General features: G+C 38.9%; 1 protein-coding gene across 7 annotated transcripts in view; it reads left to right on the plus strand.

Moving 5' to 3' along the window:
- The window catches only part of Brca2 (BRCA2 DNA repair associated), an 86,923-nt gene that overhangs the window by 5,574 nt on the left and 61,277 nt on the right, over positions 1–20,072 (plus strand). For 2 of the 7 annotated variants that reach the window (XM_063232600.1, XM_063232599.1), the window contains 3 exons: positions 3,457–3,563; positions 14,935–15,159; positions 19,708–19,816. In XM_063232600.1, the coding sequence (XP_063088670.1) occupies positions 3,497–3,563; positions 14,935–15,159; positions 19,708–19,816 (401 nt within the window). In that variant the 5' untranslated portion in view covers positions 3,457–3,496. The other 5 variants (XM_063232597.1, XM_063232598.1, XM_013140935.3 and 2 more) reach the window with 5 other exon arrangements.

Raw genomic sequence — 20,072 nt, forward strand, 5'->3', positions numbered from 1 at the left:
TAACTGTCAGTGTGGATCATAGAGTATAGCAAAAACAGGGAAAGTGGACACCCTACAGGGCTTTGGTCATAGTTGTAGAAAGGATCCGAGAGCTGGTATTCCTGACTGAGAACAGCAGTGCTGTATGCCGCTCTGCATGCCTGTGAGGAGTCACAGGACAGAGAGGGCTGGGTACAGATGTGCACAGCCCCTCCCAGGAGTGGAGGCACAGGCCCCACTCTCACACATTGGAGGACATACCTCCAAGCATGGGCCTCGTCCTTGGCTAGCCTATTGGCAGCCAAACTGGCAGTGGTTTTGGAACCCAGTAGGATGGGCTACAGGTCTTGACCCCTAAACCCTATGCAAAAATGGGACCTCCAGCTCATACCTGGTATATTGATGGGTGTAGCCATCGAGTAGCCCCACAGTGGACAGAGTGGCTATGCAGCCACATACATGTGTGCTCTGGTTTGAAACCAAAACAGGCAAGTCAAACCAATGGGCAGAACTGTGAGCTGCGTAATTGCTTGTGACACATGAAGAAGACCGCCTACATGTGTGCACAGACAGCTGGCCATCTTGAGGAGGCTAACACTCTGGCTGCTGGCTTGGGCAGCTCAGGAGTGACAGAAAGAGCACAGTCCCTTACGGGGTGCCAACCTATGGTATGATATATGGTATAGGAGCATGGCCAAAAAGCTTACCATGGTTTAGGACATAAGCTCCTCCTGTCACTGGGAAATGACTTAGCAGATGTCTTGACCAGGCATTGCAATGGTTGACTGCTTGAAGTAGCAAGTGACCAAAAATATGGACTGCTGCATATGGGATGCTACTAGGAACAGCATCTCTCCAGGGGCAAGGAAAATAAACTTAGCCCTCCAGGTTGAAGCCCTTGCTCAATGTAAGGCCCAGGTCTTGAATGGTACATGCCAGGCTTTGATGTTGTTTATGGATGAAACTGTTGAAATGAAAACAGTTGTTCTGCAAAGCCACATGGTTCTTGATCTGTTCACTACAATACAAGGAACTACTGGTGCCAAGGTTTCATGCAAAAGGTTACATTTATATACCCCTGACCTTTAGGGGGATGGGCTATGAGGAACCACTCAGACTGCTTCAGACTCAGGGCTGCCTAAGGACACCTGAAAGATTTGACCCCCTGCTTGTCTAGCACAAGTGCACAATGGGATACAGTTATGTAACCCTGATTTAGCACAAGTAAACACACATGAATTGGTTCAGGCACTATATAAGAATGCAAATCTGCGATACCAAGCTGTATAAGATATATAAAATAAAGACACATGCAGTTCTCTTGCACTCTGGCTCTTCTGCTCTGCTCTTGCTCCATGCTGCTTGCTGTTGTTGATGTCTTAAAACACATTTGATCTTTAACCTTGGGCCCTCACCCTTGAAAATCTCCCTTGGACCCCCCCCCCCCAGAAGGCCAACACAATACTAACTGATTTATAGGATTACTGTTAAAATTAAATGTGCTATTGCTTGTAAAGCACAAAGCTGAATGCCAAACTCATAAAATCTCAGTAAGTGGTAGATATTATTAGCCCTCACATAACTTTACTTATTAGACCTATGAGATTGAAAAAAAAACTCTTTACTTCAGCTGCATCAGGGAAGTCTCTTGCTATAGGTAAAACTTATCAGTTATCAGACCAAAAGATCTCTAAAGAACCAAGTAATCCCAGCCCTGGGAAGGCTGAGGCAGGAGTATCATCTTGAGTTTGAGACCAACCTAGGCTACAAAGTGAGCTCAAGGACAGCCTGAACTGATTAGCAAACGCTGTCTCAAAAAACAAAACAAAACCAAAAAAACCACAGAACTCATTTTTCTAACCTAGGGTTGCCTCTGCTTTCACTGCTCAAGCACCTTCTGGAAGCAGCAACCCCCATAAGCAGTGCTGACCTCCTGAATCTAGTTGAAGCCTTACTGGGTTCAGAAACAAACTCGAAATAAGCTTTAAAATACGATTGTCCCCTGCTGTGAATTCAGGTAAGGTCATGTTCCTGTCTTGCAGGTCAGTTTAGTGGAAAGACAGACACAAAAACAGTAGATCGGCACCCTAGAAATGTCGAAGATATTACCACACCTGCACAGGTAAATACCTAATATTACAGAAATAGTTTATTAAGGTGGGGAATTATTCAAGAGGAGAAGAGGGCTCAGAAGTCTTGACAGCTAAGAGCAACATGCCTCTGAAACTTGGATCCTCAGACTTCCAATTTCTGCCTTTTTCGCTATTACGCAGCAGGGAAGCCCACGGTAACAGACCACTCGAGGTTTTCTAGGATGGACTACTCTGGGGAACAGTCCTAAAGAAACACTAGCTCCAAAGACAGAACAAATGCCTTTCAAAAGCCCCAAACCCAAATCCCGTCCCAAAGGTACCCGGGCAAGCTGCAGCAGTTAATAATTTAAGGAGCACTTTGAGTAGGTGGCCCCTCCGCGCGGGGCGCACTAGTACTTTGGAGAAGACAGCGCAGTCCTCAGCGGCTCTCTTTTATTCTGTAGAAGCCCGGCTACGCAAGATCGCCCTTACACTGGAAAGTAAGGAACTGCGCGGGGAGCGACCCAAGGCCCGACTTCCGGGTAACGTGTACGTCGCGTATACGTCATGGCGTCACGCGTCACGCGCGCGCAGCGAGTTTTTGGCGCGAGCTTCTTAAATCAGGCGGCGGCCGTGCTGGGTTGCGCGCCTTGAGTCCTGTTGGGGGCTGCAGTTTGCCGGAAGCAGCTCTAGGGGTCAAACGCGTCACCTCGGTACCTGCTGACGCAGTGTTTATCAGCTTGCTCCCGCCAAAACCGAGCCGCACCTCTGAGCGGGTTAGTGATGCCGGGGGTGGAGCGGGCGCGTGTTCCGCTGTCCCAGCTGTCCGGGTGGGAGCCGCGACCTCTGTCCTCCCTGTCTCCGCAGTTTCACCTCTGAGAAAAAAGATTGCGTCCCGCCGGCACCTTCCCGCAGAGTACATTCGAGCCCCTTCCCTGGGAAGCCGTTTCCTGCCTGGTCCGCACCCACGGCCCCTCGAGCCTCGGATTCCCCCTGTAGATGCCCCAACCTGAAATTTCATCTGGGCAAGCAGCTGTGCGTGTCTTACTTAACGCCCAGTGATTGCTACGCCCAGAAAATTTACGGAGGGAGTTGTGAAATGCGTTTGTCTGTAACAGGCGTGCTCTGTGACTACAGAGCCGCTAGCCACGCGTGTCTAGTTAACGCAGTTAAAATTAATACTGAAAGGTTCTGGAGTTCTATTAGCTGCGTTGCTGTTGTCCAATATGGCTACAGGATTGTACAGAACAATTCTAGAATATTCTCATGCTCACAGTAAGTTATGTGATTGCCCCCAGAAGGTGAGACTAAGGTAAAAAATTTAACTGCACACAAGCTTATCAGCGATTCAGATTTTACTTAACAGATTGCATCCCTGTGATGTATGTTTTTTGCTCTTTTGCAGAGGTACAGTAATTCAAGAGGTGGAAAACTTGTAAAGAAACATGCCTATTGGGTCCAAGGAGAGACCAACTTTTTTTGAAATTTTTAAGAGGCGATGCGACAAAGCAGGTATTAACAGGTTTTAATGAACCTTGATAAATTACACTGAGAAAATGTTTTCAGCAAAACGAGATGAAGACTTAACCCAATACTGTATTTTCTTTACACTGTAAGCTGTTCCTTGTAGTCATAAATCTAATTAAGAATATAATTATTCAAAAGGAACCAGAAGATGAGTGTAGAAACCCTGGTGTATGAGACTGTCTGGTAGGAAGAATTTTTTTCTTAAAGTACTATTAGAAAGTGAGAAGCAGTAATAATGTCACTTTATGCAGGGATTGACAAACTGGTTTCAGTTTTCCTTATATGCTTGAAAATGATCAGTGACTGTGCAAAGAGCTTACTGTGTTAGAAATTAAAACTAAGAACTTGGGAAGTTTTAGTTAAACTCATTGCATATTATCGTAAACAGTATTTTTATGGAAAATGACATTTTCCAAAACAAAATTAAAATAGAATTTTATAATCTTGTGGTTTACTTTAATGTCAACTTAACAGAAGATAGCTGGATTCTTGAATCTTTGCATGCATTTAATTTTAATTCTTATTAGTACATGTTTGTAGCACATACTGATTATTTATCATGGGGAGCTGGTACATGTATGTAACATTTTAATTCTTTTTACTTTCCCTTCCTATTTCTCAAAGGTCTTCCAGTTTCCTGTTATCTTTTATTTTTCTCTTTTTAAAATATATTTCTGGTTTCTCATATAAGAGAAACTATGATACTTAAGCTTCTGTGTCTGATTTATTTCGCTTAACATTCTTATCTCAAGATGCATCCGTTTTCCTACGGGTCATTCAGATTTATCCTTTTTATGGCAGAGTAGTACTCTGTTGTGAGTAAATACCACATTTTCTTAATTCCTTTTCCTTTCGTTTTCAAACCCCTCTCCCGTCTTCCAATTTGAACATGTTCTTTCTACTTCTCATTAATTTGCTAAACTCTGGGTTTCTCACACAAGGGAAACAATGTGATATTTAAATTTGTGTGTCTGATTTATTTCATTTAACATTACTGTCTGGGTGTGTCCATTTACCCAAAAATGCCTTGAGCTTATCTTGTACGGCAGAATAGTATTTTACTCCATTGTATATAAAAACCACATTTTTTTGTTCATTCATCTGTTGATAGGCATATGGACTATTTCCAAGGTTTAACTATTACAGTGATACCTTGGTTGACAAACTTAATTCTTTTCGTGATTCTGTCACAATGGAAATTGGTCATGAACCAAATAAGATTCAGTGGTTAGGTCCAATGCTGACCTTTTGGGGAAGTTTGATTTGGTATGTGAATTTGGTTTGCAACTAGAATCATAGAAAGAAGATACCATTGTATAAATTGTGCTGCTGTAAACATGAGTATTCATATATCACTGTGGAATGATGCTTTTAACTCTTTTGGGATGATGCCCAAAAGGGGAAATCTGTGTCTAATGGAACCTAAGTTTTTCGAGGAATTTCTATATTGATTTACATAGTAGTTGTGCCACTTTATACTCCCATTTGTTATTGGCTGATGTCTCTTCTTTTTTTGTAATGGGAATTGAACTCAGGATCTTGTGCTTGCCTGGCAGTTGCTTTGCCACTGAGCTATACCCTGGCCCCTTCTTTTTTTGTCTTTAAGACAAGGTCTCAGTGTATAATTCAGCCTGGACTTGAACTCATTGTGTAACCCAGGCTGGTATCAAACTCATATCAATCTTCCTGCTTCAGCCTTCTGAGTGCCGAGATTACAAGCGAGTGCCACGATACCCTTCTATATTAGTTGATTTTTCTTTTTGTACGAGCAGTCAAACTCAGGACCTCGGACTTGCCAGGCAGGCCCTATGCCACTGAACTAAACCCCTGGCATTAGTTAATTTCTTGATGATAGTCATTCTTCCTTGGCTGAGATGACATTTCAGTGTTTTTTTAATTTGCATTTCTTGAATGACCAGTGATGTTGAACACTTTCGTATGTTTATTTGCTATTTGTACTTCTTCACCTGAGAAGTATCTCTGAATTTGGGCCCCATTTTTGGATTGGATCTGTAAATTAGAGGTCTGATTTTTTTTTGTGTTCTTTATATATTGTACATATTAGGCCTTTGAGAAGTAGCTGTTAAGTTTTTCTCATTGTGTGGGTTGGCTCTTTATTCCGTTGGTGGTTTCTTGTAATGTGCAAAAGTTTTTTAATTTGATGTGATCCTAATTGTTGGCTTTTTGTGAGATTTCTTTTGTGATTAGGGTTTTGTTCATAAAATCTTTGCCTATACCTATGTCTTCAAGAATTTTACCCATTTTATTTATTAAAAGAGTAAATATTTCTGTTTTAATATTTAGATTGCTGCCTCAGTGCCCCTTAGTTGGCCTTGGGAGAGTTAGAGATTATGGGTTGCATTTTGCTTCTGTGTTTTCCCCTCTTTTTTGTTGTTACTTGTTTTTCTGCATTGAGCCTTATAACTTGCATATAGTCAGAAGTCTTTTCTAGATGTACCTGGCTTTTAGTTTTTGAGTTTGTCCCAAGATCAGATCTCTTCAGTTTTATTAGGAATGAAAGATTACTGCCTGTTTGGTCTAGCACACAGTTCTTTGGTACTGGATTATAGCATTGTTTATGACCCCAGACAGTTGAGCTATTGACATACAAGAAAGATCAATTGATCCCAACAACCATGTCACGTTGGCTAATGTAGTAGTCAGTAATAACATTAGCATCAAGCACAGACTAGAAAATGACAAACTGTGATAACTATTGACTTGCCACCTTCAAACATGGGTATAAAGTTTACAAATACATAATAAGATCTACAACAACAAGTCAGAAAATTATGTACCGTAAGTATCCCTTGAGTAGAGTGATTTTACTGTAAGAGGAGAAAATTTAAAAGGGAAAGTACAGAGAAAAGAATAGAAGGAGATTAGAAACAATGCTAACAGACAAAGGAAGATTATTCAAGCCTCAGGAATCTGGTGAAGACAGGAAAGAAAAAAACAAGAACAAAACAATAAAAACTAAAGGTCATATACATGCTCAGGAAAAAAACTTTTTAAAAAGAAACAACAACAGTGGAAGCCAACAAACAAAAAGTGAAGAAAAAAAATTTCTCTGTCATTTCAGGCCTGTCACTGTCTTCTAAGGTCTACAGTTTTGTCGTAGTGTCCACATCAGGACATGGACTCTGCTTTTGCTGGTAGACCAAGGAGACGGCGAAAGCCCAGATCTGTGCTTCATAATCCCAGCAAGCCTGCAATAGGGTTAGGAGAGATTTCTGTTTCTGGTACTTTCAGTTGATCCTGACCTCTGGTTGTGGGATTTGGGCCTGAGTTATTCAGCCTACAACACTTAGGTGTCTTTTGCAGACCTGACCAGGGCTCTGTGACCCTGGACACCTTCTGCAGTTCTCCCTTACCCAGTTGTTGTGGGAGTTCAACATTGGGATCTCAGATAAAATCACACCACAGTTGCTCTGAGTCCTGCATTCAGCTGGCCCCTGCCAAAAATGATATCCAACCAAGCAACCTTCCTGGGGACACAGAAAAGTTTGGGCTGGAGTCACTCACCAGTGTTGTAAAGAACAGCATCCAGTGCTGTTCCACTGGTGTGTCTTTCCCTGGAGGCCTCTGGAATCATCCTCCCTCACTATGTTTCTGTAGATTCAATCTTCCTCTCTAACACTACAAGCCAGGAAATGGGAGAAATGCAGTTTTCCTCTTCTTTTGTAATGAGTTCTGCTTGTCTCTGTGGGTTCAAATTTTCACTTCAGATCCTTTCTGGGCCCCAGGGATCTACTTCCCTCCTTTCCTACCCGAAGATGTTATTTTCCAGTGTTGGAATTTCCAGTCTTGGAGAGGTTGATTTCTCGCTGCTTACTGCTCTGCCATCCTTCTGGAACTCAATAATTAGATCTTTGGTCCATTTTGATTTTAGTGTGTGGGGAAAAATAATGATCTAGGTTTAATCTTTGGAATGTATATTCCAGTTTTGCCAGCACCATTTGTTAAAGAGGCTGTCTTCCAGTGAAGGTATTTGGTCCCTTTGTCAAAGACAAGGTAGCTGAGTATACTTAGGGTTGTTCCTGCGTATGCTACTGTGTTCCATTGATTTGAGTCGTCATTTTGTCAAGATCATGCTGTTGTTATCAGGGTAGCTTAGTGACGCTCCCTTGCCCTTATTGCCCAGAATTGCTTTCATTATTCATAGGTCTTTTCTGTTTCCATATACATTTTAGGATTATTTTTTCTAGTTGTGAAATGTGCTGTTGCTATTTTGATTGGAATTGCATTAAACCTAATGCAAATTCCAAAACCTAGTTTTGGAAGCGTTTTGGCTTGGATCCATCGATCCCTCCTGTGGACTTAGGTAGAGCTGGATCTGTGAAAGTGACTGGATCTAGAGTGTGTGATGCTGGGATTAAGGATGTGATGCTAGGATTGATTTATGGTGTGATAAGGTTGGCTAAGGGTTTATCTATTTTTATTTAATCTTCCAAAGAACCAACTAACTGATTCATTGAGGCTTTTTGTTTTGGGGGTTTTTTTTTTGAAGTTTTTTTAGTTTCAGTTGCATTAAGTTTTGGTCTCATCTTTATCATTTCCTTGCTTATATGAGCTTTGGGTTTAACTTGCTCTTCTCTTTCTGGAACCTTGAGGTTGAATATTAGGTTATTTGAGTTTGCTTTGTTTTCTGATGTGTGAATTCGCTGCTGTAAACTTCTTCTATAGGACTGCTTTCATTGCATCACATGAATTCCAGTGTGTCACATTAGTATTATCATTCAATTGTAGAAGCTAATTTTTTCTTTAATTTTTATCTGTGACCCATTGGTTGTTCAAGTGGGTTTTATTTAATTTCCAATAGTTTTGGGGGTTTCTTTTGCCATTTATTTTCAGTTTTGTTGCACTGTGCTCTGATAATATTCATGGGATAATTTCAGTTCCTTTGTATTTACAGTGGCACCTCAGTTCACAAATTCAATTCTCTCCTTAATTCTGGTCACAAACTGAACTGGACAAGAACCAAATTAGATATCCCCTTGAGGTCAACATTAAGCATAAGCATTGAACTTGATTTGTTTCACATCCAACAAAGTTTGCAACCAGAATCATGGAAAAGTTCATGAACCAAGGTACTATGTCCTAAGCAGGTTCTATGAGCTAGTATGTGTTTTATTTTGGAGAAAGTACCATTTAATCATGAAAAGAATGAATATTCTGTTGTGTGGAATACTCTGTAGATATCTAAGTCCTTTGGTTCAAAGGTTTGGTTCAGCTCTTTTATGTTTTGACTTTTTTTTTTTGTCTAGTTAATCTATTTGTGGCAGTGGGGTGCTGACGTTCCCATTATCATTATACGTTTATCTAGTTTTTCGTATTGATTTTTAAAATATATTTGGGTGCACTGGTGTTTGGTGTGTATACATTTATGATTGTGGAATAAACTGCAGGCTCCAACAGTGACTTGGTTGTGCCCCAGGGTACATTATTGAAGGCTCCCAACACTTTCTCACACCAGAAAGAAAATGAGATATTTACCCATCTGTTCAATTTATTTCACTTATGATTATGATCTCAGGCTCTATCCATTTAGCTATAAATGTCTCAATTTTATTTTTATGGCTGAGTAATACTCCATTATATTTAAAATCCACATCTTCTTTATCCATTCATTGGTTGTTGGGCATTTGAATTGGTTCCAAGATTTAGCTATTACAAACTCTGCTGCTGTAAACATGAATACATATATATCACTGTGGTATGATACTTTTAATTCTTCCAGAAAGATATGCAGAAAGGGAATAGCTGGGTCAAATGAGGCCTCTAATCCTAGTTTTTTGAGGAACCTCCATACCAATTTCTATTCCCCACACTCCCACCAATATTGGAAAAGTATTCCTTTTTCCCCCACAATCCTACCAGCATTTGTTACTAATTGTTTTCTTGATGATAGCTTTTCTTTTTGGAGTAAGAGCAAATCTCAGCATGTTTTTAATTTGCATCTCTCAAATGATCAGTGACATTGAACATTTTTTCATATATTCATTTGCCATTTGTACTTTTTCTGAGAAGTCTATTCATCTCAGGTATCCTTTTTGGATTGGGTCTTTGAAATTGGAGGGTCTGATTTTTTTTTTTTTTTTCAGTTCTTTATATATTCTTGATATTAGTCAGTTGGGTCCTTCTCTAGTTTTGGTATCAGGGTAATGCTTGCTTCCAGGAATGAATTTGAGAGTATTGCTTCCCTTTCAATTTCATTAAAGCGTTTGAAAAGTGGTGGTATTAGGTATTCTGTAAATTTCTTATAGAATTCAGTCGTGAATCCATCAGGGCCTGAAATTTTCTTTGTTGCTAGATTTTTAATTATCAATTTCATTGATTAATATTGGCTTATTTAGAATTTTTATACGTTCCTGATTCAGCTTTGATAATTCATATGGATCTAGAACTTTGTCCATTTTTTCCTGCGTTTTCCATCTTATTAGAATGCAAGTTCATAAGCCCTCCTGCAAATCGGCACTATGTATGGGCCACACAAGGGGACAGCCAGACCCCAGCCCCTGCCGGCTCGAAGACTGGGAAACAAGAAGAGCCCACCTGCCATCCTACCCCAACGCCCAGCATACACATACACACCCCACCCCCCAAGCAACCTGCTGATCTGGAGAAACACACTGCAACGATAGTTATAAAGGTGAAATGCAATTTGATGTTTGTGGTGTCTGGTGTTTCACTGACTGCAGGTCTAGGGCCATCAGTCTGATCATCTATTCAGAGGATAATTACGCAGTGTGGCATCTTGAGGAATCTCCTGAAGGTGGTAGCCATTGTTAACTCCCTGTTATCTTGTTTGGAAGTCCTATATCATTTTCATTGTTTGGTTGGGTTGGGTTTTATGCTGTTTTGTTTTGTTTGATTGTGTTATATCCAGTGGCGTGGACAGTGATTTCAAAGATAGCAAGATATATTATAGTAGCCATTTTGAATTTACTGTTGTCTTGTTTTGAAGTCCTTTATTGCATTCATTGTTTTGTTTTTATTGGTTCTATTCTGTTGTGTTTTGTTTGATTTCTACTATGTAAGAATATATGGGCAGTTATTTTGAAGACAACAAGAGGCATTATGGTAATCATCGTTGATTTCATATTGTTTTTGAAGTCCTGTGTCACTTATACTGCTTTGTTTTGATTGGCTTTATTGTTTTATTTTGCGTATTTTTATTCTCTGTAAAATAAAATTTAAAAGAGACTATAAGTTCTTAAAGTATGTATACATGATCTGGATTTCTGCAGGATCTGTTGCAATTTCACCCTTCTCATTCCTAACTGTATGGATTTGAGTCTTTTCTTTCTTATTTATTTTTTTTTAAGGTTGGCTAAGGGTTTGTTGGTTTTATTTAATCTTTTAAAGAAGCAACTGTTTGATTCGTTGATTCTTTGTATTGTTTTCTTAGTTTCCATTACATTAACTTTTGCTCTGAACATTATAATTTCCTCTCTTGTACGAGCTTTGGCTTGACTTGCTCATCTTTTTTTGGAAGCAACATTAAGTTTTTTATTTGAACTCATTTTGTTTTCCTGATAGGGATATTCACTGCTGTAAATTTCCCTTATAGGACTCCTTGTGTTGTGTCCTATAAGTTCCAGTATGTTGTTTTGGCATTATCAATTATTTGTAGAAACTGTCTAATGTCTTCTTTAATTTCTTCTGTGATCCATTGATTGTAGAGGAGAGTGTTATTTAGTTTTCATTTAAATATGAAGTTCTTGAGATTTCTTTTGCCATTAATTTCCAATTTTGTTGCACTATGGTCTGATAATATGCACAGGATAATTTCAATTCCTTTACATTTATTTAAGCATGTTTTATGAGCTAGTATGTGGTCTACTTTGGAGAATGTCCTGTGTGTAGCTGAAAAGAACGTGTATTCTGATGTGGGATAGAACATTCTCTAGACATCTGTTAGGTGCATTTTTTCAAAAATTTAGTTCAGGGGCTGGAGATTTAGCTCAGCCGCATAAGCACCTGCCTTGCAAGCAGGTGGTCATGAGTTCGATCCCCAGTACCAATTAAAAAAAAAATTTAGTTCAGTTCTAATATTTCATTGTTGATTTTTTTGTCTAGTTGATCTGTCTATTTGTGACATTGGATTACTGAGATTCCCAGTACAATTGTGTTAGTGCTTATTTGATTTTTTATGTCTGTTGATATGTTTTTATATAGTTGAGTCCACTGATACTTATTGCCTATATATGTATGATTGTTATCTCTTCCTCTTGTATTGTTCCCTTTACAAGGATATAGTGACCTTCTTTATCTTTCTTGATCAGTATTTGCTTGAAATCCACTTTGTCCACAAATAGAATAGCTGTCTCTGCTTTTTCCTGAATTCCTGTTGCATGGAATATTGTTTCCTATCTTTTGACTTTCATGAATTTTTTTTTTTAATTAAATGTGCCCGTCTTATGCAGCATATTCTTGGATCTTGATCCATTCTGTTAGTCTGTTTCTTTTAATAAATTGAGACCATTAACATTGATGGTTACAACTGGTATGCACTGACTTATCTTTGTCTTGTTGTTTTCCTGTAGTTGGCTCCCTTTTTTTTGCCTCTCTGTTTAATTGTTTACCTTGCCTGATGAATTCATTCTTTTGAAGCTTATGGAATTGTAGTCCTTGTTATGTCTTTCTAGAATGTCCTTCCGAATGTTTTGAAGTGCTAGTTTGGTGTACATGAATTTCCTCAGATGTTCAGAGTACATCAGTCTCTGTTGGAAGTTGTTTTCTTTTAGGGCTTGAAATACTTCACTCCAATTCCTCCTTGACTTGAGAGTTTGTGTTGAGAAATGAACTGTGATTCTGATGGCTTTCCCTAATAGGTGATTTGTTTCTTTTTTCTAACAGCTTTTAATATTTTGTTTTTGTGTTGAATTTATGGAATCTTGACTATTATATGCTTTGCTATAGACTTTTTAAAATCATGGCTAATTGAAGTCCTCTATGCCTCACTTACTTGTATATCAAATTCTTTATGTTTGGGAAGTTTTCTGCCATATTTATGCACAGATTTTGTATCATTTATGCTATTTCTCACTTTTTCATTGACTCCAATCAATCTTATGTTATTCTCTGCATCATCTAGCAGCTGCTGGATTGATTTTTCATGGCCTGCTGCTATTTTTAAGCAATCTTTCTTTTCATGATCTCTAATCATAAACCTGTCTTCTGTGTCTGAGATTATCTTCCCATTGAGTCATTCTGTTGTGGCTACTGCAGTGGAATTCTTAGTCTTCTGATTACTTGCTTGAATCTGTTTTATGGATTCTATTACTTTCTTCTGTTAGGCATTACTGGTTGCCACCATTTTCCTAAGCTCTTCTATTTCTTTTTTAATCTGTATCTGCTCTGGAGTCACTAAGCATGTTGTTCATTGTGGTCATCATCTCTGTAGCTGTTTTTGGAGAAATGATTTCTGATTTGATTTTTTTTCTAGAGCCTTGTTTCTTTGCTTTGTTGTTATCACTTCAGAGACTCCAAGTGGCTGGCTTTCAGAGTGTTCCACCTCATAGCGCCCTAAGTTTGCCTTTGGCGAACAGGATGTCTGGGTTTGCATCTTGTTGAAGTGTCTTCTCATTTGCTTTTTTTTTTTTTTTTTCTTTTTTTTTCTTTTTTTAAGTTTAATTTGTGGGTTAATGTTTGTAAATTGATGGTTGTAAGTTGCTTTATTGGTGATATTTAGAACCCTTAGAAAATGACTATTTCTCAGAAGTGTCTTCCAGATGTAGCGGGCTTTTGGGTTTTGACTCTCTTGCAGGATTCTACCTCTTCAATTCATTGGAATGAGAAGTTACTGCTTACTTGGCCCAAGCCCTGGTTCTTTAGCACTGGCCTACAGTATTTTTCATGACCCTTAGTCAATTCAGTCTTGGTATGTCAGGAAGAGCTACTGGTTAGAACAATTACATCACTTTGGCTAAAGTGGTACAATCAGTAACAGTAGCATCAAACACAGCCTAGATAATGACAAACTGAGGTAACCATTAATTTTCCACCTTTATCTGTATGAACTAGGTTTGTGGTTATATAATAAAATCTAAAACAAACAAGAAAATTGCAAATAGGTCCTCAGTATGCCAATATTATCCTTAAGGAAGAAAATTTAAAAGGGGTTATGGGGGGGGGAAATAGAGAAATAGGAGAAGAGGAAGAGATTAGAAGCAGAGCTGAAAGACAGAGGAGGATCATGCAAACTTTGGGAAACTGGTACACGAGGCAAGAGGGAAAGAGTGAAGGAAAAAATAAAAGGAAGAACAAAACAGTAGAACAACCACCAGAAAGCTGGAAACCACATTCACACTCATGTGAAAAGAACATCAAACAAAGAAGAAAGAAAAAGAAAAGAGAAACAGAAAAAAAAAATCCACATCAAGGTTTGTCACTGCTATCACTGTAGACAGCATGTGGAGACAGAGTCCAGATCCATGGTGATTTATCCCAGCAAGGCATCAGTAGTTTTATGGCAGGGTGATGGGTAATCTCCGCGAGCCTGCACCCTTACTTCCTCTTATGTTCAGATTGGTTTCTGGCTTGAGGCTGGAACCAGATCTATTAGCCTGCGGCAGACAGTGCACTTTCTGCAGGCTGTTACTCAGCTGGGAGCCACTAGAGGGAGCCTGCAGTTGTTCTGAGTTCCAGGCTCTGTTGGCCCCTGGCCAAGATGGCTCCTGGCCAATGGCTGTCTTCGTGGGAAGGCCACATCAATGGCTGGCCAGTGCAGTCCATGGGGTCTGCTTCGCCATTGCACTGCTGCATGTCTCCATGGAGGCCTCTAGGGTTGCCAGCAGTCACAGATTTGAACTGCTTCTGCCACACAATGAATCCCAGTCAGGGAGAAGACACCACTGCTGCCTGCTCCTTTGTTGAAGTTTCTCTCTTCACCCTCCCCTTGGGCTTCCGTTCTTGCTTCAGATCCTTCCTGGGCCCAGGGGACCCACTTTTCTCTTTCTTCTCTTCCTTGCAATGCATATTCCAGTGTCTGGCTCTTTCTTGGCTGTTTACCACTCTGCCATCTTCCTGGAAGTTTTTTTTTTTTTTTTTTTTTTTTTCCAGTTTTGATAGGGTACATGTTTCTTGTACCCATAAATGTGCCACATACACTCATATAGGAGAATACATTCTTATTGTGAATGGTTTTTTAATATTAGGACAAGAAAGTAAATGTTAGATATAAATAAAAGGCTAATATAGCTAAGTGTTATCTCCTTATTAGATAATGGATTACCTTGCTTATATAACATGCCTTAAGTAATGAATTTCACATATCCTTTATTATGACTTTTATTGCCTGATAAATTTTTCTGTGTCATTGATTAAGGTGAGTTTTTTGTTTCTCTTACAGATTTAGGACCTATAAGTCTTAATTGGTTTGAAGAACTTTCTTCAGAGGCTCCACCCTTTAACTCTGAACCTGCAGAAGAATCTGAATATAAAGTCAACACTTATGAGCCCAATCCATTTAAAACACCACAAAGAAAACCCTGTTATCAATTAGCTTCAACTCCAATAATATTCAAAGAGCAAGGCCAAACTCTACCACTATACCAGTCTCCTTTAAATGAATTAGGTAAATCCAAATTAATCTTGGGTAACTATGATGTGGTGGATGAGGGGAAAGTGTGATTCAGGCAAACAAGTTTTAAAATCTCTGCACTCTCTGTTGTATTGAGCAGACAGTCTCTCTAGCCTTGCTTTCTTTTCTTAAATAATAGGTGATCAAATAATACTCAGTAGATTTGGATTAAGTAAAATAATGTAGATACTTAGTAAGTGTTCTTTTTTCTCTCCTTTAATATATCCCAGCACCTGAGATTTACTGAATTTTGTCTTTATATTGAAAAACATAGGCTTTGGTTTGATGTTGATTGAACTATATTTTGCAGACTGTAGCAGGGCAGAGATGATTTTTATCAATTTGCTATAAATATCTTTTAATTGGTAAGTTTCTCTAGCCTCGGTACTACATATTTTCAAGCAGTTAGGTAATAAGATCCTATATTTCCTCATTCAAATATTTGATGCCTGCTTACATAAGGAATGTACTTTCCCTTTGTTTGGAGTATTATTCTCTGATGAAGGGAATAAATATTACAGAGCTAAAGTAGAGTACTATGTGTGATTGAGTGTGATATCTGCTAGAAGAATAAAAAGAGTTAAGAAAAAGGACAAATTGTATTGAGGAGAGTTCTGTTCTCTTTATAAGTATTGTTGCCGCAGCTTGCTTGCTTCTTCCTACCTTTTCTCTAGTTTACACATTCATCTTCTAGATCTTGGCTTATATATGTCTGCTTTTGAAAAAATGCTCCCTGTCTTGTCCTATGGAGTTTCTAGTGAAGGAGACATGCGAAAGCAATATTAGTGTGATGCGTGCTGTGAAAGGAAATTGGTGGCACTAGGAGGTTCACATATGAAGGAAACATAGGTAATAGGCAAAGGTTTTCCATACATCATTGCATTTCAAGTGGTATACACAGTAAGTATTTGGTAAATATTTGTTGAATGAAAATTTACTTCAGAAAGCCTAATGATTTGGAAGCAGTCTTTGGAAATAATGTTTTTTCAAAATATGATGCATAGGCCATTGGACTCTATGGAGTGCTAATTGAAATTCCAGGGTACATTCCAGGTTCTGTGCTGAATCTTTTGAATTAGAATATCTGGAAATGAAGCCCAGCCCCCTACTCCGCACCCCTCACGAGTACTGGATATCAAACCCAGAGTCTTGACACTAAACTATTGAAATAGGATCTTACTCAGTTGCCCCAACTGGGCTCAAATTTGCCCTTATCCTGCCTTACTTAGTCTCCTAGAGTAGAAGCCCTACTTCTTAAACTACCTGGGTGTTCATAAGACAAGATAGGAGGTGGGAAGATGAGTTAGGCTATGTGCCTGTGGTCTTGGCAACGTTGGATGCTGAGTCAGGAGTGCAAATTCAAGACCGGCTTGGACAGTGCAGGAAGGCCCTGTCTAAAAATAAAAAGGCCTGGGATGTTGATCAGTGTTCGATCCCAGTACTCAAGGGGAGGGGAAAAAGGAAGCACTTGGTGTTCACATGATGAGACCAGGTGCGTGAATTAGTTCACTAACCCCCTCTTTTTCATGTTTTAAGTTTCCACGGTTTCATTTAGTCAAAGTCAACTGCAATATTAAGTGGAAATTTTCAGCTGTAAATGATTCTTAAATTGTATACCTTTCTGAGAAGCATGGTGAAGTCTTGCATTGTCGTTTTCTGTAGGCCCTAACTTCTTACTCAAGCTATCTCAGTCATCCAGCTGACCTGCAGTACAGTGCTGTTTGTGTTCTGGTAACTTGCATAGTAGCCTCATGCTATATCATGATGCCTGCATCACTTCATTCCATTTTGTAAGCATAATATCCATTCACATCACAAGAAGGATGGGTGCAGCCCAGTGAGACTGAGGGAGAGCTCACATTCACGAACTTCATCACAGTGTCTGTTACGATTGTTCTATTTTATTATAGTGTTAATCTCTCACTGTGCCTACTTTATCCTACATGCACATGTCTAGGGGAAAACGTGGCATAACAGGAGTGAGCACTCTGAGCTTCAGGCATCACTGAGTCTTAGAATATATCCCCCAAGGGTAAGGGGTGGCTACTGTAATAGGGAAAATAGATATGGAAGGTGGAAATTATCAGACCCGGGAGTAGCCTAGACATGGAGAGATGCAAAAGACAAATGACAAGGCAGAGCATAAGTAAGTTCTTGAGTTCTGGGCTATAGTTTGAGACAGTAGTGGGATGTTAAGGTGAAGGTGTTCTGCAGGTTTTGAGGAGGAAAAGGCTGAAACTAGGGAAAGAATACAGTCAGGAGAACTTGGTGTAAAATAAACTTTTTTTTGGAAAATGATAAGGTCATATATAGTGAGAAAATTATGAGGTATAGGAGAGCTTTGAGGAGTATTTGACAGATACAATAGAGAAAAGGACAAAAGTGAAATCATCCATTCAGCAAATATTCAATGCTTGCTTATGCCGGGTGGCTTGCTACCATTAACAGTACAAACATGAACGAGCTAGCGTTTCACCTTTAGGTAGTCAGTCTTTTAGGAGAGAAAGACAGACATGCTGGTGTGATATGTTGTAGTAAAAACCTATACAAAGTTGCTATGTAAATTGAGCACCTGTTGTGTAATGTAAGGAAGAGTTTGGGTAATTTTTGCTGAACATACTATGTTAATCATTGGCTAATTATTTATTGTAACCTGATGGAATTGGCCTGTCTAACCAGAGAAGAATAGAAATGAATTAGTAAGGTCATTCGAACTCCTTGCAAAGGAGTTAACTTTTTAAAGTTTATAATGCATTAATAATTGCTTGATACCTTTTGCTTTTATTTTAAAATCATTGCTGAAATGGGCAAGCAATAGACATTACACTTTTTTAACTTTGTTCAGTTGTAATATGTAATACATATATTACATACCATTTATAGATTTGTTGTCTGTTTTTGCAGCACTGGGAGTTGAACCCAGGGCCTGTGCACTGAACTGTGTCCACAGCCCTTTTTATTTTCTGAGAAGTTTCAGTTGCCTTGGCCAGATTCAAACTTGTGATCTTCTTGCCTTAGCCTCCCCGAAGGCTGGGATTCATGTACTACCGTGTCTGGCTAGTAACAGTTATTTTTTAAAATAGTATATGAATTGTTTATTATATAAATAAATTGTACCATTTATTTTCCCAAATGTTTTTTAAATTAGAGATTATAAGATCAGTTAAAGCAATTTTATTTTTTCAGTATTGGAGATTGAACCCAGGGCCTTTACAGTAAATGTTATCTCCAGCTTTTTTGTTTTTTTTTTAAGATATGGTCTCTCTAAAACAGTAAGTTGCCCGAGCTGGGCTTGAACCTGAGGTTCTTCTGTGTTAGCTTACAGGCCTGTTCTACCCAAGCCTGGCTTAAAATAACTACCGTTAAAAGCGTTTTTTTGTAAGAATTACAGTAAATGCCTTGGGTGACAAAACTGAGGCTACCGACCAGTAGTGTGGCTTGAGTACTTTTCATAGAGTACTTACGGGAAAACAGGGATACTGAAAAACTATGATTAGGATTTGATATTGATAGAGCTACCTATAGCTTTAGAAACTCTGTTACTGTCTTAGGAAAGTATTTGATGACAGTAGATATACTGCTCTCTACAGTTTTCCATAATTCTAGCTAATTGATTTAATCAATATATTCAGAGTGACCATAATATACCAGGTGTTGTTTTTGCTAGGAAATCAGTGATAGGACATAATCTGTGCCATAAGAAACTCACAGAATAAGGGAGGAAACAAGGACATCTCATGATAAACTTCAGAGAGCACACAAAAAGATCAAGCACCTGTGCTCACCACAGGGCACACTAAATGTTCCCGTGGGAAGTAGTTTCTAAATGGGAGCCTTAAAAAGGATGTTTCTATCTACAAGCCTTAAAAAGAAAAAGAGCGAAAAAGAAACATTTGTACAAAGTCCTATAGGTTAAAGAGAGCATTTTTCCAGGATGTGCAGTGATTCGGTAGAGCTGCAAAGTAGAATGTGCAAAAATGGCATCATAAAATGCAGAAAGCAAACTGGGGTAGGCTGCTGCTCAGTAGTGGAGCACATAGTCAGTGTGCACAGTGCCCTGGCTCTGTCCCCAGCATCAAAACAGGCCAAAAGCAAAACCCCTCATCCAATCAAAGACTTTATTGCTGCACTTTGTTATGGTGTTTGAACTTGATCTTGAAATAGGATCTCAGTGAAGTTTTTTCTACAGTAGGCTGATATGGTCAGATTCAGTATCTTGGTAGGTTTTTGGATAATGTCTTTTCTATTACACTTATCCTTGGTGATTCTCTCTGATACCATACCATTATCTGTAACTTAATGGGAGAATGCTTCATGTTCTACCGTCTATTCCACTTGTGACTATTTCAGAAATACTAGATTATGAACTCTTTGAGGTTAAACTTACGTCTTAAATTGGAGTATTGCCCAAAGGGTCTTACACATATACTATGCTTGATATGGGAGGAATAACTCTTCATATTCTTCTTAGTGTAGATGAGACTTTGTTTTTAAGTACAAAATTTCAGAATTAAGACTAATTGCTGAATGATACTGTTATAGGAACGGATATTGCCGATACTGAACTTAAAAATTGTCACACAGTAAAGGCTAACGTGGACCGAATAAGTGATGTTACCAGTCCACCTCTGAATTCTTGTTTCAGTGAAAGGTATGGTGAAGCTCTCATACTAAAATGTTGAAATGAAACAGATCGTAGTGACACATGCGTGTAATCCCAGCACTCAGGGAGCTAAGACATCTTAGTTGGCAGCTTAGTACAATTGAGTGAGACCACATCTGTAAAATAAAAATAAAAAGGACTGGGGGTATAGCTCCATGTGAAAGCCCTAGGCTCAGTCCTTAGGACTGGAAAAAAAATTAAAATGAAACATTTTTTAAATGTATTTATTTTATGGAAATCTAAC

Source organism: Cavia porcellus, unplaced genomic scaffold (genome assembly GCF_034190915.1).
Source record: "Cavia porcellus strain 051 isolate PalLab524CR breed Dunkin Hartley unplaced genomic scaffold, mCavPor4.1 scaffold_21, whole genome shotgun sequence".
Lineage (NCBI taxonomy): Eukaryota > Metazoa > Chordata > Mammalia > Rodentia > Caviidae > Cavia > Cavia porcellus.